We start from the raw sequence: 19,208 nt of genomic DNA on the forward strand, positions 1-19,208 counted from the left end.
CCTGTCATGGCTCATCGACCATAGGCCCGTAGCTTAGCTGATAATGGCCCTGCTGGAACATGGCTCAGCAAATTCACCAGGGGTGGGAGTGGGACTCACTCAGCTGCTTGGCTGCAACAGTAAATTGGCCCGCCTAATTCCCCTTGGTTGGGTCTGAAGTAAACCCCCTCCTGTTAGCCCCAGTGTTGTGGTACTAAGTGGCCTCGCCCAGCCTGGTCCCAGCGCTGACAGACAGGGGAAGTCCAAGCACTAGAGCAGGGTTTTCACAATCTGAAAGGCCAGCTCGGGCCATTTGCTAACCAGCACCCTCACTTTTAATTACACCCAGGCAGGGATAGAGGCTGCTTTAAGCCCCTCTCGTCCTCCCATTAGTCCTTGAGCTTAATCCTATATCCATGTTGCTGTGTAATTGGAATAAATCCTCCCCTCCTAAACTAGCACTGGAGTCAGTCTCCTCATAATTCACCCAGGGTTAGGCTATATTAAGAACTGCCCCCTTTTCTTGCTGTGGGCGTTTGGCCAATCAACCCCGTAGTATCCCTGGGCTAGTAGCCATGTAGCCATGACCAGTGTTGTAAACTACTTAAGTAGTACTTCAAAGTATTTTTACTTAAGTAGTTTTTTTGGGGTGTCCGTACTTTACTACTTTACACAAGTTTGACAATTTGGGTACTTTTTCCACCACTGGCCATGATGCACTGAAAGCTAGGCCTAATAGGTGATAACCACCCAAGTCTCTGGATCTGACTGAGGGGCTCTTGTGTAAAGGGTGGCTACTAGCTAGAGATAGATGGATAGTAAATCATATTTTCCAAAGTCAGATATTGCCAGTGGCTCTGAGAATAGAGCAGCATCTGCTAAGCCACTGAATGATGATTTGCTAGTTTGGTTTGGATGTGAGTCTGGCAGACTCGGACCGTCTATGGCTGTGATTGTGTCGAATTACAAAATGCTGTTTATCACCAATCGATACAAGCTTTATGGGGCTCCTGCTCAGAATGTAAATTAACAAATAAGGGGCAGAGGGTTCACCTGCATTTTTCTTACGCTCCTGCACAAATGCACACAGTGATTTGCGCAACCCACACATGGCCAGAGCCCGTAACTCTTTGGTAAATGTTTTCAGCATTGGAAGAGAATTTTTGAGGCCATCGAGTTGTGAAGAAAATTAACTGTAAACAGAAATGCCCGCTGTGACCTGGCTCCATCTCTCCCCTCTCTTCTCTCCCAGGCCAATGAGAACAGCCTGCTCAGTGCCCAGTTGAAGGGCTTCCCTCTCTTCCTCCATTCAAACCTGGGCCTGAGAGACTGCAGCGTCAACCCCAAGTCCCCCCTGCTCCTCATCACTAAGGCCCGGGAGGTGGAGCGAGGCCCCCTACCCGGGGACGACTGGACTGTCTTCCAGTCCAACCACTCCACCTACGAGCCTGTTCTCCTAGCCAGGACCCGGGTGCCTGACCTGGGCCCATCCGGGGTGGGGGTGGGCGGCCCCCTCCATGCCTCTGTGGTCCAGGACCTGGGGCTCCATGACGGCATCCAGCGGGTGCTCTTCGGCAACAACCTCAACTTCTGGCTGCACAAGCTGGTGTTTGTGGACGCTGTAGCCTTCCTGACGGGCAAGAGGCTGTCTCTGGCTCTAGATCGGTACCTGCTGGTGGACATCGACGACATCTTCGTGGGCAAGGAGGGCACCCGCATGAAGGTTTCTGACGTCAAGGTAAGCATCCGCAGTGTATTGGTCTTTGTAAAGGGGGTTTTGTTTGAAGTGCGTTTACTCGTGTCAGTGTGTTTCTGTGCGTGATATTACAGTGTATATATTTACATTTAGTTCAGTAAGTAGGCTAATCACCAGAGGTGTAACCAAGTCACTTTTGTTCGAATCTTAAGTTTTTTTTTATTTTACCTTTATTTAACTAGGCAAGTCAGTTAAGAACAAAATCTTATTTTCAAAGACGGCATAGGAACAGTGGGTTAACTTTTTAGTGACGGGGCAGTATTCGGAAATTCGGATGAATGACGTGCCCAAATTAAACTGCCTGCTACTCGGGCCCAGAAGGTAGGATATGCATATTATTAGTCGATTTGGATAGAAACACTCTGACGTTTCTAAAACTGTTTGAATGATGTCTGTGAGTTTAACAGAACTCGTATGGCAGGCAAAAACCTGAGAAAAAATCCAACGAGGAAGTCGTTTGTAGTTTTTTCAACTGATTGCCTTTCCAAACTACAGTGTCTGTGGGGTCATTTTGCACTTCCTAAGGCTTCCACTAGATGTCAACAGTCTTTAGAGCTGTCTCAAGCCTGGGACCAGTGAGTTGTTTACTGCGCACTCACGCAGGCGCGCCGCTCCTTCTTTTTCCTCTGTAATGAATACGCTATTGTCCGGTTGGAATATTATCGAAGATTTATGTTAACCTGTTGGGTCTAGGGGGCAGCATTTGCACGTCTGGATAAAAAAAATTTACCCGATTTAATCTGGTTACTAATCCTACCCAGTAACTAGAATATGCATATACTTATTATATATGGATAGAAAACACTCTAAAGTTTCCAAAACTGTTTGAATGGTGTCTGTGAGTATAACAGAACTCATTTGGCAGGCAAAACCCTGAGACATTTTCTGACAGGAAGTGGATACCTGATGTGTTGTATTGACTTTAAACCTATCCCATTGAAAAACACAGGGGTTTAGGAATATTTTGGCACTTCCTATTGCTTCCACTAGATGTCACCAGCCTTTACAAAGTGTTTTGAGTCTTCTGGAGGGAGATCTGACCGAACAAGAGCCATGGAACGGTGATGTCCCATTAGACACCTGGCGCGCTAGTTCATGTTGGGTACCCTCGTTCCAATACGTTATAAAAGAGTATGCATTCGTCCACCTTGAATATTATTCATGTTCTGGTTAAAAAAGGCCCTAATGATTTATGCTATACAACGTTTGACATGTTTGAACGAACGGAAATATATTTTTTCCCCTCGTTCATGACGAGAAGTCCGGCTGGCTTACATCATGTGCTAACGAGACGGAGATTTTTGGACATAAATGATGAGCTTTTTTGAACAAAACTACATTCGTTATGGACCTGTGATACCTGGAAGTGACATCTGATGAAGAGAATCAAAGGTAATGGATTATTTACATAGTATTTTCGATTTTAGATCTCCCCAACATGACGTCTAGTCTGTATCGCAACGCGTATTTTTCTGGGCGCAGTGCTCAGATTATTGCAAAGTGTGATTTCCCAGTAAGGTTATTTTTAAATCTGGCAAGTTGATTGCGTTCAAGAGATGTAAATCTATAATTCTTTAAATGACAATATAATATTTTACCAATGTTTTCTAATTTTAATTATTTAATTTGTGACGCTGACTTGACTGCCGGTTATTGGAGGGAAACGATTTCCTCAACATCAATGCCATAGTAAAACGCTGTTTTTGTATATAAATATGAACTTGATAGAACTAAAAATGCATGCATTGTCTAACATAATGTCCTAGGAGTGTCATCTGATGGAGATTGTAAAAGGTTAGTGCATCATTTTAGCTGGTTTTATGGTTTTGGTGACCCTGTCTTTGACTTGACAAAACATTACACACAACTCTTGTAAATGTACTGTCCTAACATACTCTAAATTTATGCTTTCGCCGTAAAACCTTTTTGAAATCGTAAAACGTGGTTAGATTAAGGAGATGTTTATCTTTCAAATGGTGTAACATAGTTGTATTTTTGAAAAATTTGAATTTTGACATTTATTTGGATTCAAATTTGCCGCTCTTGAAATGCACCTGCTGTTGATGGAGTGCACCACGGGTGGCACGCTAGCGTCCCACCTAGCCCCAAGAGGTTAACTTCTTTGGGATAGGGGGCAGTATTTTCACGGCCGGATAAAAAACGTACCCGATTTAATCTGGTTACTACTCCTGCCCAGAAACTAGAATATGCATATAATTAGTCGATTTGGATAGAAAACACTCTGACGTTTCTAAAACTGTTTGAATGGTGTCTGAGTATAACAGAACTCATATGGCAGGCCAAAACCTGGGAAGATTCCATACAGGAAGTGCCCTGTCTGACAATTTGTTGTCCTTCTGTTGCATCTCTATCGACGTTACAGCATCTGTGCTGTAACGTGACACTTTCTAAGGCTTCCATTGGCTCTCTAAAGCCGCCAGAAAGTGGAATGGCGTGTCTGCTGTCTCTGGGCAAAGTATAGGAGCAGAGTTTGTAAGTGGTCAGCCTGGGGACAGTGAGACTGGAGATTCGCGATCACGAGAACTCGCCATGTTTTTCTTTGTCTTTGAATGAATACAACGTTGCCCGGTTGGAATATTATCGCTATTTTACGAGAAAAATAGCAAAAAAAAATATTTTAAACAGCGTTTGACATGCTTGTAAGTACGGTAATGGTATATATTTTGACATTTTTTGTCACGAAATGCGCTCGCGCGTTACCCTTTGGATAGTGACCTGAACGCACGAACAAAATGGAGGTATTTGGATATAACTATGGATTATTTGGAACCAAAACAACATTTGTTGCTGAAGTAGAAGTCCTGGGAGTGCATTCTGACGAAGAACAGCAAAGGTAATCCAATTTTTCTAATAGTAATTCTGAGTTTAGGTGACCCCGAAGTTGGCGGATGTCAAATTAACTAGCCGTGATGGCCGAGCTATGTACTAAGAATATTGCAAAATGTGCTTTCGCCGAAAAGCTATTTTAAAATCAGACATAGCGATTGCATAAAGGAGTTCTGTATCTATAATTCTTAAAATTATTTATTTATTTTGTCAACGTTTATCATGAGTAATTTAGTAAATTCACCGGAAGTTTTCGGTGGGTATGCTAGTTCTGAACATCACATGCTAATGTAAAAAGCTGGTTTTTGATATGAATATGAACTTCATCGAACAAAACATGCATGTATTGTATAACATAATGTCCTAGGAGTGTCATCTGATGAAGATCATCAAAGGTTAGTGCTGCATTTAGCTGTGGTTTGGGTTTGTGACATATATGCTTCCTTGGAAAATGGCTGTGTGATTATTTGTGTCTATGTACTCTCCTAACATAATCTAATGTTTTGCTTTCACTGTAAAGCCTTTTTAAAATCGGACAATGTGGTTAGATTAACGAGAGTCTTATCTTTAAAATGGTGTAAAATAGTTGATTGTTTGAGAAAATTGTGGTATTTTAGTTGGTTTTGTATTTCGCGCCGTGCGATGCCATTGGCTGTTGGCTAGGGGTTCCTCAACAGGTTAAGACCCTAAGGATTGATTGCAAACATCGTTTGACATGTTTCTACGAACAGTAATGGAACTATTTGACTTTTCGTCTCAGGTTTTGCGCTCGCACATTATGCCTTTGGATTAGCGGTTGCATTAAGGAGTAGGAGTAGTTAAGGAGTAGTGTATCTATAATTCTTTCAATAACTGTTGTAAATTTTATCAACGTTTATGATGAGTATTTTTGTAAATTGATGTGCTCATTCACCGGAAGTTTTGGGAGGCAAAACATTTCTGAACAGCACGGGCCAATGTAAAATGGGGTTTATGGATATAAATATGAACATTATTGAACAAAACATACATGTATTGTGTAACATTGAGTCCTGGGAGTGTCATCTGATGAAGATCATCAAAGGTTAGTGATTAATTTTAGCTGTATTTCTGGTTTTTGTGACGCCTCTCCTTGCTTGGAAAATTGCTGTGTGGTTTTTCTTGTTTAGGCGCTGTCCTAACATAATCTAATGTTATGCTTTCGCCGTAAAGCCTTTTTGAAATCGGACAATGTGGTTGGATTAACGAGAAGATTACCTTTAAAATGGGATATAATGTTTGAGAAATTTGAATTATGAGATTTTTGTTTTGAATTTGCCGCCCTGCTATTTCACTGGCTGTTGGCAGTGTGTCCTGCCGGTGGGAAGCTAGCGTCCCACATGTCAACTGCCTTGTTCAGGGGCAGAACGACAGATTTTTACCTTGTCAGCTCGGGGATTCGATCTTGCAACCTTTATTAGTTGCTAGTCCAACGCTCTAACCACTAGGCTACCTGCCGGCTCAAGTCACAAGGTTCGAGCATGTCGAGTTATAAGTCAAGTAAAAAATAAACTGTACCGGCCATGACAAATCTTTCTGTTTGAGGCTACCAGACGACCCTTTTCATTATTTTGTCTGCAACACATTTTTATTATGTAATAATACATTCAAATTGCAAATGCAAGCTTCATATGTAAATTATAAATTTCAAGCAATTTTGACATGCAAAGACCAGTAGGTCTATGCTAATAATTGTTGCTTGAAGCCCCATTGCTGGTCAGTAAATTGTTGAGTTTCTTGATCAACCTAAAAGTTTTGGAGCTGCATATTCATTTATGGCAATCCTCTCGCCCTACAATTTGTGTTTTGCGCTGCACCAGATCTTATACCTGTACAGTAAATCAGCAATTTCTTCGAAAGCTCAGTGGTTTTCAAACTTTTTGACCCTCGACCCCCAAAAAGTCGTGGTTCAAAGCTTGCGACCCATGTGCGTGCACATGCAATCGGGCACAGGGCGAACACACGCGTACAACCGCTGCGCAAATGTACAGTGCCTTCGGAAAGTATTCAGACCCCTCCAGACCGCCACATTTTAAGTTACAGCCTTATTCTAAAATTATTTCAAAATAAATAAATCAGAAATACCTCATTTACACAAGTATTCAGACCCTTTGCTATGAGACTTGAAATTGAGCTTAGGTGCACCCTGTTTCCATTGATCATCCTTGAGATGTTTCTACAACTTGATTGGAGTTCACTTGTGGTAGATTCAGTTGATTGGACATGATTTGGAAAGGCACACACCTGTCTATACAAGGTCCCACAGTTGTCAAGAGCAAAAACCAAGCCGTGAGGTCAAACGAATTGTCTGTAGAGCTCCGAGACAGGATTGTGTCAAGGCACAGAACTGGGGAAGGTCCCCAAGAACACTGTGGCCTCCATTATTAAATGGAAGAAGTTTGGAACCCCCAAGACTCTTCCAAGAGCTGGCCGCCTGGCCAAACTGAGAGATCGGGAGAGAAGGTCCTTGGTCAGGGAGGTGACCAAGAACCTGATGGTCACTCTGAAAGAGTTATAGAGTTCCTCTGTGGAAATGGTAGAACCTTCCAGAAGGCCAACCATCTCTGCAGCACTCTACCAATCAGGCCTTTATGGTAGAGTGACAAGATGGAAGCCACTCCGCAGTAAAAGGCACATGACCGCCCGCTTTGAGTTTGTCAAAAGGCACCTAAAGGACTCTCAGAATGCGAAGCGTCACATCTGGAGGAAACCTGGCACCATCCCTACGGTGAAGCATGGTGGTGGCAGCATCATGCTGTGGAGATGTCTTTCAGCGGCAGGGACTGGGAGACTAGTCAGGATTGAGGCAAAGATAAACGGAGCGATCCTTGATGAAAACCTGCTCCAGAGCGCTCATATCCTCAGACTGGGGAAAAGGTTCACCTTCCAACAGGACAACGACTCTAAGCACACAGCCAAGACAACGCAGGAGTGGCTTCGGGACAAGTCTCTGAATGTTCTTGAGTGGACCAGCCAGAGCCCGGTCTTGAAGTCGATCGAACATCTCTGGAGAGACCTGAAAGTAGCTGTGCGGCAACACTCCCCATCCAACCTGACAGAGCTTGAGAGGATCTGCAGAGAAGAATGGGAGAAACTTCCCAAAAACGGGTGTGCCAAGCTTGAAGCATCATTTTTATTTTTTGATATTTTTTAGTTTTTATTTCACCTTTATTTAACCAGGTAGGCAAGTTGAGAACAAGTTCTCATTTACAATTGCGACCTGGCCAAGATAAAGCAAAGCAGTATGACACATACAACAAGAGTTACACATGGAGTAAAACAAACATACAGTCAATAATACAGTAGAAAAATAAGTCTATATACAATGTGAGCAAATGAGGTGAGATAAGGGAGGTAAAGGCAAAGGCTATGGTGGCAAAGTAAATACAATATAGCAAGTAAAACACTGGAATGGTAGATTTGTAGTGGAAGAAAGTGAAAAGTAGAAATAATGGGGTGCAAAGGAGCTAAATAAATAAATACAGTAGGGAGAGAGGTAGTTGTTTAGGCTAAATTATCGATGGGCTATGTGCAGTGATCTGTGAGCTGCTCTGACAGCTGGTGCTTAAAGCTAGTGAGGGAGATAAGTGTTTCCAGTTTCAGAGATTTTTGTAGTTCGTTCTAGTCATTGGCAGCAGAGAACTGGAAGGAGAGACGGCCAAAGGAGGAATTGGCTTTGGGGGTGACCAGAGAGATATACCTGCTGGAGCGCGTGCTACAGGTGGGTGCTGCTATGGTGACCAGTGAGCTGAGATAAGGGGGGACTTTACCTAGCAGGGTCTTGTAGATGACTTGGAGCCAGTGGGTTTGGCAACGAGAATGAAGCGAGGGCCAGCCAACGAGAGCGTACAGGTCGCAGTGGTGGGTAGTATATGGGGCTTTGGTGACAAAACGGATGGCACTGTGATAGACTGCATCCAGTTTATTGAGTAGGGTATTGGAGGCTATTTTGTAAATGACATCGCCGAAGTCGAGGATCGGTAGGATGGTCAGTTTTACGAGGGTATGTTTGGCAGCATGAGTGAAGGATGCTTTGTTGTGAAATGGGAAGCCAATTCTAGATTCAACTTTGGATTGGAGATGTTTGATGTGAGTCTGGAAGGAGAGTTTACAGGCTAACCAGACACCTAGGTATTTGTAGTTGTCCACATATTCTAAGTCAGAACCGTCCAGAGTAGTGATGCTGGACGGGCGAGCCGGTGCGGGCAACGATCGGTTGAAGAGCATGCATTTAGTTTTACTAGTATTTAAGAGCAGTTGGAGGCCACGGAAGGGAAGTTTTGTATGGCATTGAAGCTCGTCTGGAGGGTTGTTAACAGTGTCCAAAGAAGGGCCAGAAATGTACAGAATGGTATCGTCTGCGTAGAGGTGGATCAGAGACTCACCAGCAGCAAGAGCGACATCATTGATGTATACAGAGAAAAGAGTTGGCCCAAGAATTGAACCCTGTGGCACCCCCATAGAGACTGCCAGAAGCCCAGACAACAGGCCATCCGATTTGACACATTGAACTCTATCAGAGAAGTAGTTGGTGAACCAAGCGAGGCAGTCATTTGAGAAACCAAGGCTATTGAGTCTGCCGATGAGGATGTGGTGATTGACAGAGTCGAAAGCCTTGGCCAGGTCAATGAATACGGCAGCACAGTATTGTTTCTTATCGATGGCGGTTGCGATATTGTTTAGGACCTTGAGTGTGGCTGAGGTGCACCCATGACCAGCTATGAAACCAGATTGCATAGCGGAGAAGGTGCGGTGGGATTTGAAATGGTCGGTAATCTGTTTGTTAACTTGGCTTTCGAAGACCTTAGAAAGACAGGGTAGGATAGATATAGGTCTGTAGCAGTTTGGGTCTAGAGTGTCCCCCCCCCCTTTGAAGAGGGGCATGACCGCAGCTGCTGTCCAATCTTTGGCAATCTCAGACGACACGAGAGGTTGAACAGGCTAGTAATAGGGGTTGCAACCATTTCGGCAGATCATTTTAGAAAGAAAGGGTCCAGATTGTCTAGCCCGGCTGATTTGTAGGGGTCCAGATTTTGCAGCTCTTTCAGAACATCAGCTGACTGGATTTGGGAGAAGGAGAAATGGGGAAGGCTTGGGCGAGTAGCTGTGGGGTGGTGCAGTGCTGTTGACCGCGGTAGGGGTAGCCTGGTGGAAAGCATGGCCAGCCGTAGAAAAATGCTTATTGAAATTCTCAATTATAGTGGATTTATCGGTGGTGACAGTTTCCTATCCTCAGTGCAGTGGGCAGTTGGGAGGAGGTGTTCTTATTCTCCATTGACTTTACAGTGTCCCAGAACTTTTTTGAGTTTGTGTTGCAGGAAGCAAATTTCTGCTTGAAAAAGCTAGCCTTGGCTTTTCTAACTGCCTGTGTATATTAGTTTCTAACTTCCCTGAAAAGTTGCATATCACGGGGGCTGTTTGATGCTAATGCAGAATGCCACAGGATGTTTTTGTGTTGGTTAAGGGCAGTCAGGTCTGGAGAGAACCAAGGGCTATATGTGTTCCTGGTTCTAAATTTCTTGAATGGGGCATGCATATTTAAGATGGTGAGGAAGGTATTTTAAAAAAAATTAAAAATAACCAGGCATCCTCTACTGACGGGATGAGGTCAATATCCTTCCAGGATACCCGGGCCAGGTCGATTAGAAAGGCTTGCTCGCTGAAGTATTTCAGGGAGCGTTTGACAGTGATGAGTGGAGGTCGTTTGACCGCTGACCCATTACGGATGCAGGCAATGAGGCACTGATCGGTGAGATCTTTGTTGAAAACAGCAGAGGTCTATTTAGAGGGCAAGTTGGTTAGGATGATATCTATGAGGGTGCCCGTGTTTACGGCTTTTGGGTGGTACCTGGTAGGTTCATTGATCATTTGTGTGAGATTGAGGGCATCAAGCTTAGATTGTAAGATGGCTGGGGTGTTAAGCATGTCCCAGTTCAGGTCACCTAGCAGCACGAGCTCTGAAGATAGATGGGGGGGGCAATCAGTTCACATATGGTGTCCAGAGCACAGCTGGGGGCAGAGGGTGGTCTATAGTAGGCGGCAACGGTGAGAGACTTGTTTTTAGAAAGGTGGATTTTTAAAAGTAGAAGTTCAAATTGTTTGGGTACAGACCTGGATAGTAGGACAGAACTCTGCAGGCTATCTCTGCAGTAGATTGCAACACCGCCCCCTTTGGCCGTTCTATCTTGTCTGAAAATGTTGTAGTTAGGGATGTAGATTTCAGAGTTTTTGGTGGTCTTCCTAAGCCAGGATTCAGACACGGCTAGGACATCCAGGTTGGCAGAGTGTGCTAAAGCAGTGAATAAAACAAACTTAGGGAGGAGGCTTCTAATGTTAACATGCATGAAACCAAGGCTATTACGGTTACAGAAGTCATCAAAAGAGAGCGCCTGGGGAATAGGAGTGGAGCTAGGCACTGCAGGGCCTGGATTCACCTCTACATCACCAGAGGAACAGAGGAGGAATAGGTTAAGGGTACGGCTAAAAGCTATGAGAATTGGTTGTCTATGACGTCCAGAATAGAGAGTAAAAGGAGCAGGTTTCTGGGGGCGATAAAATAGCTTCAAGGTATAATGTACAGACAAAGGTATGGTAGGATGTGAATACAGTGGCGGTAAACCTAGGCATTGAGTGATGATGAGAGAGATATTGTCTCTAGAAACATCATTGAAACCAGGTGATGTCACTGGGTGGTGGAACTGAAAGGTTGGATAAGGTATAATGAGCAGGGCTAGAGGCTCTACAGTGAAATAAGCCAATAAACACTAACCAGAACAGCAATGGACAAGGCATATTGACATTAAGGAGAGGCATGCTTAGCCGAGTGATCATAAGGGTCCAGTGAGATTCAGACAGCTAGCCGGGCCATAGGTTGCAAGCTGGCAGAAGATGGAGGGAGGTCTGTTTTTAGCCACCTTGTGCGTTTCCGTCGGTAGATTAGTGGGGTTCCGTGTGGTAGAGGGGACCAATCCAATTGGCAAAATAGTTATAGTGGCCCAAGAAAATTGTCCGATAGACCTATTCAGATAGCAGCCGATAAGACGGCTAACAATTAGCGGGCCGCAGATGGGCGTTCAGGTTGCGGCGTGACGTCATACCCAAGAAGACTCGAGGCTGTAATCGCTGCCAAAAGGTGCTTCAACAAAGTACTGAGTAAAGGGTCTGAATACTTATGTAAATGTGATATTTACATTTTTTTAATTGTAATACATTTGTAAAAATGTCTAAAACCTGTTTTCACTTTGTCATTATGGGGTATTGTGTGTAGATTGATGAGGGGAAAGAAAGATTTAATCAATTTTGGGATAAGGCTGTAACGTCAAGGGGTCTGAATACTTTCCAAATGCACTGTAACCTGTCATTATAGCCATAAATGGTCATGCATTTTCAAAATGGAAGATACAGAAATAGATTGTTTTTACACCTGCATTTTTTTGTTGAAAGTCATTCATGTTAGCAGTCAATATCAACTTGGGAAATCATGTCACATTCTCACTTATCTGGAGTCCAGAGCAAGCAGGATCATACGGCCTACCTGTATGCAGCGGAAGTTGCGGGATCGGATGGAGAGCATGATCTGTCTGTAGACCTTTTTCTTCTGTAGAAATATCATTATTATTTAGCCAGATTATGTTATCTAGGGCTGTGGCTGTCAGGAAATTTAATCAACCGGTGATTGTCAAGCAAATAACTGCCGGTCTCACGGTAATTGACCAATAATTAACATAAACAGCTTTAGCATCTCCTTTCTTCCATGCATAGCCTTCAAGCCTGATGAAGACTTTTGGAACATCTACATTTGAAAAAGTCTAGTAAATCCAATTAATATAGCCTACACCATCACAGTAAATCCGTTATTTATTTTAGACAGGTCCAAAGAAACATGATATGAAGAAAATGTAGTCTATTTCAGAAGAACATAATACCTTACTATGAGTGTCCTTATGTTAGGTCCTGATCTGGCTATGCCATATGGCTGTTGGCTACACTAGCTAATTTAGCAGACAAGATTTGCTTCGAATTCTGTGGCATTATTTTATATTGTTTTGTAGTTTGAAGAATACAATTGAACATAGCGGAATAAAATGGAAAGGATATTTTCTCTGAACGATTTCTGAGGAAGTGCGCGCACGCGGCTATTGTGTTCAGCGGTTAACGAAGAAACGGGTCCTCCTATATGCTTTATTTTGAGTTATTTATGCAACTTTAGTTGTGATACAAACGTTGGGCTATATGTGTAGATTTGTTTTTATTCATTCTAAGGCTGCATGATGCGTCTACAATGATAATTCAAAAAAAGTTACCTAAAAGGCATGAGCTCTGCTTTGTTTCTTGCACAGGCTGCACACAGTTCATCAGTCTCTCGTTCACAATTTGACAAGCTCTTGATTATGCCTCATATTTCCCGGTGGCATCCCCCTTGTGTAGCCGTAATGCCCGCTAAAAACATCCATGCCTTTTGCGGCTGTTGTGCTCTTGGTCTGAATATAATAATTAAAATTCCATTCTCCTGGCTGCCAATCGCCGTGCCTCGAAAAACCTTTCACTCACATGGCTCTCTCAGATATTGCAATTATTATTAGCCAATGCACGTCACGTGATCGGGTCCTTCTCACAGGCATCTCAGTTCCGACGTAGGCTACAAGTGAAGACAGACACATCGGGAACGCAACTGCGCTCGTCCTTATTGAATTAATTGAAGATATTAGAACAAGATGAGTAGGCCTAACGAACAGCAAAAGCACTAGCCTATGTCAATCTACTATCCCCCGTAGTACAAAACTTGACCTATTCTATTGCGAGGAAGAAATATTCCAAACATAGTCTGGGACAGTTGTGGGATGCGATAGATCCCAAATGAATACAACCACTCACGTCACATTTAAAAAAAAAAACAATGGGGCTGATGCAACAAATCAGAACATTAAGCTTAAAATGTTGATAAACTATTAGGCTATTTCTTCACATAATAAGTGCAGAAATGCACACACAGCACTAGGCTATTAGAGTGAATGTTCCAAAATGCAATCCAGTAGTGGGAAAACACCATTCTAAAAGTGACCTCAAACGTGACCTCAAACTTAAAACTCATGCGCCGCCTATGTATGCCAGTTAAGCTCTACATTGGTTGTAAAGTGGATTAATGTGCTTAATTTTAAGAAGTTATTTGGCCACTTTAGTTGTGATACAAACCTTATCAAAACATAGGCCTATGGGCTCGGCTACATGAGGTGTGTGACTACAATTTTTGAAAAAGACGCAAAAGGCCTGCGCTGTTTCTTGCCTTACTGCACACAAGCTGGGCATCATTCACTAGTGAAAGGCTAATATTGTCACCCATCAGACTATTCTTAATGTAATCTTGTCTTTACATATACTACATAATATATTTTAGAAATTAGTTTTGATTTAAAATGGACCAGTATCATGCACCTGTCTTGGAACATGGGCAGGGGAAAAATACATGTCATCTATGCACTTAAATAGCAAATGGAGGACACTTTTCTCGTGGTTTATTTTCATGCCAGCCAGGTAGGCTATACTGCTGTTGTAAAGATAAGCAATGTGCTTAATATTAGGAAATTTGAGAAATATAGACCATCCGCAGGATGTTGACCATCAGCGGCATCAGAAATTGGAGAAGCCTAGTCACCGTGACTAAACGGTCACGTGGAATTTTAACTGCGGTCATGAATAGTGACTGCCAGTGTGGCAGTAATACGGGCACTGTAACAGCCCTAGTTACGTCTTCATCCCATAAGTATTGAAGGTAGTGCGACGTTACAGCCATCTTTAGACATATAGCCAGTACCACCACTGAGGTATAGAGTTATAACCCACCAAAACTAGGCCAATCTGAAATATGAAAATGATCAATGAAATCACCAGGTTGCCTGTTGTTGTGGCAAAGATGCGTCCGTAGCAGATTGCTAAATGGTACTTTATATGGATAATATTATTGTAGGTAGCATAGGCTACTCTGCTTTTGCCAGGAAAAAACTGTGAAAATTAAACAAGCGCTTTCTGGTCACTAATGTGTGCCCGCCTTTGCATGCTAATGACTGGTCATTGGTCAACATTCAAGACGCAATTACCCCGGTAGCTGGGGGAAATGGCCATTTTCTAAAAACATTTGAATTAAGTGTAAACTGTGGCCACTTATTTCCCTTCATTTTTTGTTGGCCTAAGCCTGACCGTCATCCACATACCAAACTATGCCAGCAATTGGACATTGTTCTCAGGTGGGGGGAGCTTGTTACCCTACATTACCCTAATCCACGGAGACTCTGGGCCACAAAATTAGTTACAAAACGTTATTAAACCTGGTCAGATTGAAGATTTATTTTTTTCCTATCATCTCAAGTTTCAAGTAATCAAATGTGTGTCTCGAGTCAGACTAAAGTCTAAGTCATGTGACTCGAGTCCACACATCTGCTAATCACTAATCTGTTGCATATCAATCTGCCCTATTCTATTGCTGGCATACATATTCCCAGAGAGATTTACTGTGTGATAGTGGCAAGGTTATTATAGTAAACTAAAACTAGTCATAAAAAAAAAACGATTTAGTAAACTGAAATAAAATAGTTAACAAACTAAAAGCTATCTTTGACTCAAACAAACAAAAATAAAAAACATCATGAGTTATGTCAGTTTAATAAAAAAAATTTTTTCCTAAACTGTGTGCAAAACATTCATGGTGTTTTCATGCTTTTGGAGGTGTTTCAAGCCACTGAATCTGGCTGGTAAATGCTGCCAGGAAATGGTGAGGTTTGAAATGGACCTTGCTTGTGCATCACAAGCTAGCTAAAAGGGAAGAAATCCGCTAGGTAGATGACCTAGCCAAAGGGCGAGCACAGAGTTTAAGCAATGGCAAACCGTGAACCTCCAGTGGTCGGTCGATAACAGCAAAGCCCCGTAGAGGATTACTTTGAGAACTTTGTCAGATAAAGGTAACAGTTATTGATTCTTCTGACATGTACTACTAAAGTTAAAGCATTGGATTGGTGTAAACGTAGGCAAGAGTTCCATTCTACCATATCCCTTCCACCAGTCTAGGCACTATTCCTTTTAATTTCAAGTCACGTTGATATTGACTTTATCATTTAAACCTAACCTATTTCCTGACCCATCACCTTATGTATTACCGCCCCATAGTGGCAAGACGTGACATCCCAAAAAACACAAACTATACAACCCAAATGGCTCCTAGCCTCCCACGCGTCCTTTCTGTCCCGAACCCTGAAACTGAAACTAAATCATATAAAAACATAAATGGTTTTTATAAAACTGAAACTAAATGAAAACGAGCAAAACGGGTCTGAGAACCAACTGAAGCTAAACTGAATTTCCAATTAAAATAAATGTAAAAAAGAAAAAACACAACTATAATAAGCAGTGAGTCATTCAGGTGTCGGTGCCAGAGGCAGAGCTGACCTTGAAGGAGGGACACAGACAGTGAGACAGCCAGGTGACTTTACCATGTGTGAGAGAGCCCATGCCAGAGTTGTGCAGATGTGGCAGTGACCGAGGGGCACAGGGGCAGCCACCAACATGTCTGTCCCCAGGGGGGGGGGGCCGTCTTGAGGACACAGGACAGGGGGACACAGCTGGCCTGACTGCCATGGTTGTCTCTCCCTCACGCTGTCACTGTATATCCCCTCCACAGCCAGAGAAGGATCAGAATGCAACTGAGTGGAACAGAATATATTTTATTGTATTGCCATCCAATGTCTCTTTTCAAAGTAGAATAAGACTCCGTGAGACTGGAATCCCATACAACCTCCTCCTCAGTCAAACACATATTTCAAACTAAAGGTCAGGAACTGCCCTCCAGTGTTTGTCCACATCTTTTTCTCTCTCCCTCCAACCCAGAGGACATCCTTTGTCCATCCAGCCTTTCTAGCCGTCCAGGCCTTTTAACACCCCCTCCCTGCCACAGCAGCTGGGTGTGAAGCTCAGCTCAACCACTATCTTTGGCTTTGCTTTGTGATGAGTCACTGTTCAAGGGGCGTCCGCAGACTGGCCCTACAGCATGAATATTTGATACAGACGCAGCTTTGCATCGTTTGTGTTGTTTATCTCTCCTCTCGTATTCTTCTTCTGAGAGGCCCATTCCGGTGCAATGGACTGTTCTTCTGTGAAGGGGGGAATGAGGGAATGAAACAAACACAATCAAAGCAGTGTTGTCTTGTCTGCCACCACAGTGTTAAATATGAATCAGGCTTTGATTGAGCTGTGGCAGAGAGGGGCTAAACCTAAAAATAAAAAAAAATAGACCCAGATGCAAAGTGAATGTGGACAGGGTAATGAAGTGTAGAGGGATGATGAGACAGATGCTAAGTTACTGGAGGCACAATAAACAACTCACATCAGTGTGTGTTTTTCAGAGAGAGAGGGAGAGTGCATTTGTCTGTCTGTGCCGGGGGAAAATGTGTGGACTGAAACACTACCGCTAACTACAGTGCCTTTTTGGAGTAACAGATAAAGAATGCATATGTGGTGGCCTGGGGTGGTCTAGCGATCTAAGTCACAAGGAAGGTGTAGCGCAAAGGTTCTTTCAGATCTCTCTCTGACCTTTCACCCCAATATCTCTGTCCAGTAAACATCCAAAATAGTTAACGCACAGTGCATTTGGAAATTGTTTCGACCCCCTCTCTCTCACTCCAAAAAAAACATACAAAATTGTTGACGTACAGTGCATTCGGAAAGTTTTTTTATTTTTTTACGTTACAGCCTTATTCTAAAATTGATTAAATTGTCATTTCCCTCATCAATCCACACACAATACCCCATAATGACAAAACAAAAACAGAAATGACACATTTACATTAGTGTTCAGACCCTTTACTCAGTCCTTTTTGAAGCACCTTTGGCAGTGATTATGGCCTCGTCTTCTTAGGTATGACGCTACTTGGCACACCTGTATTTGGGGAGTTTCTCCCATTCTCTGCAGATCCTCTCAAGCTCTGTCAGGTTGGATGGGGAGCGTCGCTGCACAGCTACTTTCAGGTCTCTCCAGAGATGTTCGATCGGGTTCGAGTCCGGGCTCTGGCTGGTCCACTCAAGGACATTCAGAGACTTGTCCCAAAGCCACTCCTGCGTTGTCTTGGCTGTGTGCTTAGAGTCGTTGTCCTGTTGGAAGGTGAACCTTCGCCCCAGTCTGAGGTCCTGAGTGCTCTGAAGCAGGTTTTCATCAAGGATCTCTCTGTACTTTGCTCTGTTCATATTTCCCTCGATCCTGACTAGTCTCCCAGTCCCTGCCTCTGAGAAAGATCCCCACAGTGTGATTCTGCCATCACCATGCTTCACCGACGGGATGGTGCCATGTTTCCTCCAGATGTGACGCTTGGCAATCAGGCTAAGGAGTTCAATCTTGGTTTCATCAAACCAGAGAATATTGTCTCATGGTCTGAGTCCTTCAGGTGCCATTTGGCAATCTCCAAGTCGGCTGTCATGTGCTTTTTACTGAGGAGTGGCTTCCATCTAGCCACTCTACCATCAAGGCCTGATTGATGGAGTGCTGCAGAGATGGGTGTCCTTCTGAAATGTTCTCCCATCTCCACAGCGGAACTCTGGAGCTCTGTCAGTCACCATTGGGTCACCTCCCTGCAAAAAATTTGAAAAACCTATTTTTGTCATGATGGGGTATTGTGTGTAGATTGATGAGGAAAAAACATATTTAAACCATTTTGGAATAAGGCTGTAACGTAACAAAATGTGGATAAAGTCAAGAGGTCTGAATACTTTGATCATGTGTGTGTGTGAACACAGCAAAAAAAGAAACGTCCTCTCACTGTCAACTGTGTTTATTTTCAGCAAATTTAACGTAAATATTTGTATGAACATAAAAAGATTAAACAACTGAGACTTAAACTGAACAAGTTCCACAGACATTTGACTAACAGAAATTGAATAATGTGTCCCTGAACAAAAAGTCAGTATTTGGTGTGGCTGCCAGCTGCATTAAGTACTGTAGTGCATCTCCTCCTTGTGGACTGCACCAGATTTGCCAGTTCTTGCAGTGAGATGTTACCCCACTCTTCCACCAAGGCACCTGCAAGTTCCCAGACATTTCTGGGGGGAATGGCCCTAGCCATCACCCTGATCAAACAGGTCCCAGATTGAGATCTGGGCTCTTCGCTGGCCATGGCAGAACACTGACATTCCTGTCTTGCAGGAAATCACACACAGAACGAGCAGTATGGCTGGTGGCATTGTCATGCTGGAAGGGTCATGTCAGGACGAGCCTGCAGGAAGGGTACCATATGAGGGAGGAGGATGTCTTCCCTGTAACGCACAGCGTTGAGATTGCCACCAATGACGACAAGCTCAGTCTGATGATGCTGTGGCACACCGCCCCAGACCATGACGGACACTCCACCAAAATCGATTCAGCTCCAGAGTACCGGCCTCGGTGTAACGCTGATTCCTTTGACGATAAACGCGAATTCGACCACCCCCCATGTTGAGACAATACCGCGACTCGTCAGTGAAGAGCACTTTTTGACAGTCCTGTCTGGTCCAGTGACGGTGGGATGTGCCCATAGACGACGTTGTTGCCGGTGATGTCTGGTGAGGGCCTGCCTTACAACAGGCCTACAAGCCC

General features: G+C 43.5%; 1 protein-coding gene across 3 annotated transcripts in view; it reads left to right on the forward strand.

The window, feature by feature from the left end:
* The window catches only part of LOC106602927 (bifunctional heparan sulfate N-deacetylase/N-sulfotransferase 1), a 113,996-nt gene that overhangs the window by 73,480 nt on the left and 21,308 nt on the right, over positions 1 to 19,208 (forward strand). For all 3 annotated transcript variants that reach the window (XM_014195941.3, XM_014195943.3, XM_014195942.3), the window contains one exon: positions 1,232 to 1,717. In XM_014195941.3, coding sequence (XP_014051416.1) covers positions 1,232 to 1,717 — 486 coding nt within the window. The remainder of the gene's footprint in view (positions 1 to 1,231; positions 1,718 to 19,208) is intronic.

This window comes from Salmo salar, chromosome 04 (assembly GCF_965601325.2).
Source record: "Salmo salar chromosome 04, fSalSal1, whole genome shotgun sequence".
NCBI classification, from domain to species: Eukaryota; Metazoa; Chordata; class Actinopteri; order Salmoniformes; family Salmonidae; genus Salmo; species Salmo salar.